The sequence below is a fragment of the Capricornis sumatraensis genome, chromosome 7 (assembly GCF_032405125.1).
Source record: "Capricornis sumatraensis isolate serow.1 chromosome 7, serow.2, whole genome shotgun sequence".
Classification (NCBI taxonomy): Eukaryota; Metazoa; Chordata; class Mammalia; order Artiodactyla; family Bovidae; genus Capricornis; species Capricornis sumatraensis.
Window position 1 is genome coordinate 23463304 of NC_091075.1, and position 3362 is coordinate 23466665.

General features: G+C 47.7%; 1 protein-coding gene across 1 annotated transcript; it reads left to right on the top strand.

Annotated features, from left to right (window-relative positions):
* The first annotated feature begins 222 nt into the window (after window positions 1–222).
* On the top strand, window positions 223–1431 carry CXXC4 (CXXC finger protein 4). The gene has a single exon (XM_068975574.1). The coding sequence runs from the start codon at window positions 223–225 to the stop codon at window positions 1429–1431; it is 1209 nt and encodes a 402-aa protein (XP_068831675.1).
* Window positions 1432–3362: the final 1931 nt, after the last annotated feature.

Genomic DNA, 3362 nt, shown 5'->3' on the forward strand with positions numbered 1-3362 from the left:
TGCCTGGGAATTCACCGTCTGTGGAAATGCGCCCCAGAGAGGAATAAAGCAGTCCTCACCTTGCTGTCCCCACCCGGACCCACTTTCCCCTCCCGCCTCGGCCCCCACCCCAACATCACCATCACCCCCTTCCCTCCCCCCCACCTCCCCCCCTTCCCCACCCAGGTGTCGGACCAAACGGTCCCCACTTCCACCCTGCACCCCTTCTTTCCCCCTTGCACCATGAACACCAATGTCTGCGTGGAGCCCGGGCCGAGCCCGGAGGCCCCGGGCTTGCCCAAGGAAAGCCACCTGCCCGAGGGGTCCCTGAACAGCCTTGTGGATTACAACTCGGAGATGGAGCGCTACCGCTCCTTTGCCACCTCCTTCTACAAGACCAACGGGGGCGCCTTCCCGCAGGCCGCCAAGATCGCGCGCATCACCACCCCCATCTTCCCCAGCAGCGCCGCCGCCGCCGCGGCCGCCGCGCGCATCGGCATGTCCCCCTGGAACTGCGACAACGCGGCCACCGCCGCCGCCGCCACCGCCATGCTCTGGGGCAGCGGCGGGGGCGGGGGCGGCGGCGGGGGAGGCGGCGGCGGCGGTGGGGGCGGCGGCGGGGGCGGTGGGGGCGGCAGGAAATCCTCCTCCGCCGCCGCCTCCTCCTCCGCCTCCTCCTCGGCGATCCTCCCCGCCGGCGGTGGCGGTGGTGGCGGCGGCGGCGGTGGCGGCGGCGGCGGCGGCGGCGGAGGCGGCGGCAGGACCAGCATGCACCACCGAAACGACTCCCAGAGGCTGGGGAAAGCTGGCTGCCCGCCAGAGCCATCGTTGCAAATGGCAAATACTAATTTCCTCTCCACCTTATCCCCTGAACACTGCAGACCTTTGGCGGGGGAATGCATGAACAAGCTCAAATGCGGCGCTGCTGAAGCAGAGATAATGAATCTCCCCGAGCGCGTGGGGACTTTTTCCGCTATCCCGGCTTTAGGGGGCATCTCATTACCTCCAGGGGTCATCGTCATGACAGCCCTTCACTCCCCCGCAGCAGCCTCAGCAGCCGTCACAGACAGTGCGTTTCAAATTGCCAACCTGGCAGACTGCCCGCAGAACCATTCCTCCTCCTCCTCGTCCTCCTCAGGGGGAGCTGGCGGAGCCAACCCGGCCAAGAAGAAGAGGAAAAGGTGTGGGGTCTGCGTGCCCTGCAAGAGGCTCATCAACTGTGGCGTCTGCAGCAGTTGCAGGAACCGCAAAACGGGACACCAGATCTGCAAATTTAGGAAATGTGAAGAGCTAAAGAAAAAACCTGGCACTTCGCTAGAGGTCAGAGGAGATGATTTCTTGTTTCCCAGTCTCCCCCCTTCCCTCCTCACTCCCCTCTCCTCTCCCCTCCAGGGCTTCTTGTCTGGCTTCAAGATGCAGTCCCCTTTTCCTGAAGCTTCATTCAGGTTGTAAGATACAGTTGGTGGTGGTTTGCGGAGGGCATGGCCTCTCCTCGCCCCCTCCCCACCTGCACTTCGCCTGGAACCGCCTTCCTGATGCGAGGGCGCCCCTCCTTTTTTTTTTTTTTTTTAGCTCTAGGAGGAAAACTAATGTAATTGGTTTGAAAAATCAGAAGTTTCACATTCAATATGGTCAAAAAATTCCCTAGGTGGTTTAAAATACCCCCTTCCCTCTTATTATTTTTAAAAGCATCTCTGCCCAAAGGGTCGGATACATCACATTCTATATACTTATACTGGGCAAGAGAGACCTATTACTGACCCAGGTGTAACTGTGAGGACACAGTATGTGGCACACAAGCTTACATTCCCTTTTACACACACACACACACACACACACACACACACACACAGAGTGATCATTGAAACTAACATGCATGAATTCAAAAGGGGATTTTCTAAACTCTTCTAATTTTTTTCCTTACCATGACAAAATTTTTCTGTTTTCCATTTTATTTTCTGCATAGTTGGTATTTTTTCAGAAAGGGGAAATAGTAGAGAAAACTGAACACCACTTGCAGTTTTTTTAAGGAGAGATGACAATTTGTAGCAGGTGAGATGGTAATTTTATTTAAGAATTATTTTATTTATATAGTTTAGAAACTAAGGGTTCCTAAAACTCAGTTACAAAAAATATAAACTTGGGGTTCTGTGTTTAACAAAGTAACCACTATGTGGTCACAAAATCGTTCTATACATCAAGCACTGTTTTGGTTGATGCACTATATGGTCAATGACAGTTTCTTTTCCTATGTGTGCTTAAAACAATGTACAGATTATCACTAAAGTACTTGTTAATTTAGGCTTTCGGTTATGTTAAACAAAAAGATTGATGTGTTTGGTGGAAATTTCATACAGTGACCTGATCACAACAAAAGGGGGAAAATGGAAAATCAGAAGTAAATGGCTTTGGTGATATACTTAGTAATGAAATATGGACAGATAATCATATTTAGCCTCTTGATATAATGTACAGAGTAGATGGCTAAATGCTCATATATAGGTGATAGATTTAGCATTAGGGAATATTCTATGGGCTGGACTGTAGGCTGAGAGTGGTTCTCACAAGTTCTCATCAGAGGGAAACCTGCATAGGAGTTTTCTCCAAGGACTGGCCTTTGAAAGAAGAGTTAAAAATCTTTGCAGGTTTGGATATAAATAAGATACAGATTTTTTTAAGTTTTATTACTATAAATCAAAGCAAATAGCACTTTGTAATTCTCCTCAAACAAATATTATGTTGATATCATCATTGATTATGATCAATTCCATAAAAATATTGCATTTATTCCTCCTTATAAGAGAACCCATGTCTGCTGAAAGTTTGACTTTATTCTAGAGTGGTTTATTACATTCCCTTTGGCAACTCTTCTTAAGCAAAGATAATAGCAATCATAAAGGCATGGATCATGTGTTTTCTTAGGTGGAAAAAATTTGTTTTTAGCTTTGAAATATCTTCTCTGGATTAATTTATTATAACTTCTTAAGGTCTCTAAGGCCCATGGGAAATTAAAATTCAGTTCATACTTAAATCTTCTGTTAATGCTTAGTCGATGAGCACTCCTGGCTTTAATTATTTTACCCTTGAACTATAGCATCTAGAATTAGAGAATCTAGAATTATAGATTTGCTGTGGTTAAGTGGACTTCATCTTTAGCTAGACCTATGTACTGCCTGCATTCCAATTTATTGTATGTAGCAGGTAGGACCACTGAATAATTCTGATTTATCTAGTAAGCAACCTCTCTGAACAAGTTTAATGTGAATACCAGTAGGTTTTCTGCCCAAGTTTCTATGCTGGTTTATTAGTCTAAACAAACCTCATAAGTTTCTTTTTTCTTCCTTTTGATAGTTTTCCCAACTTCCTGTGATCTTTACGTTCCT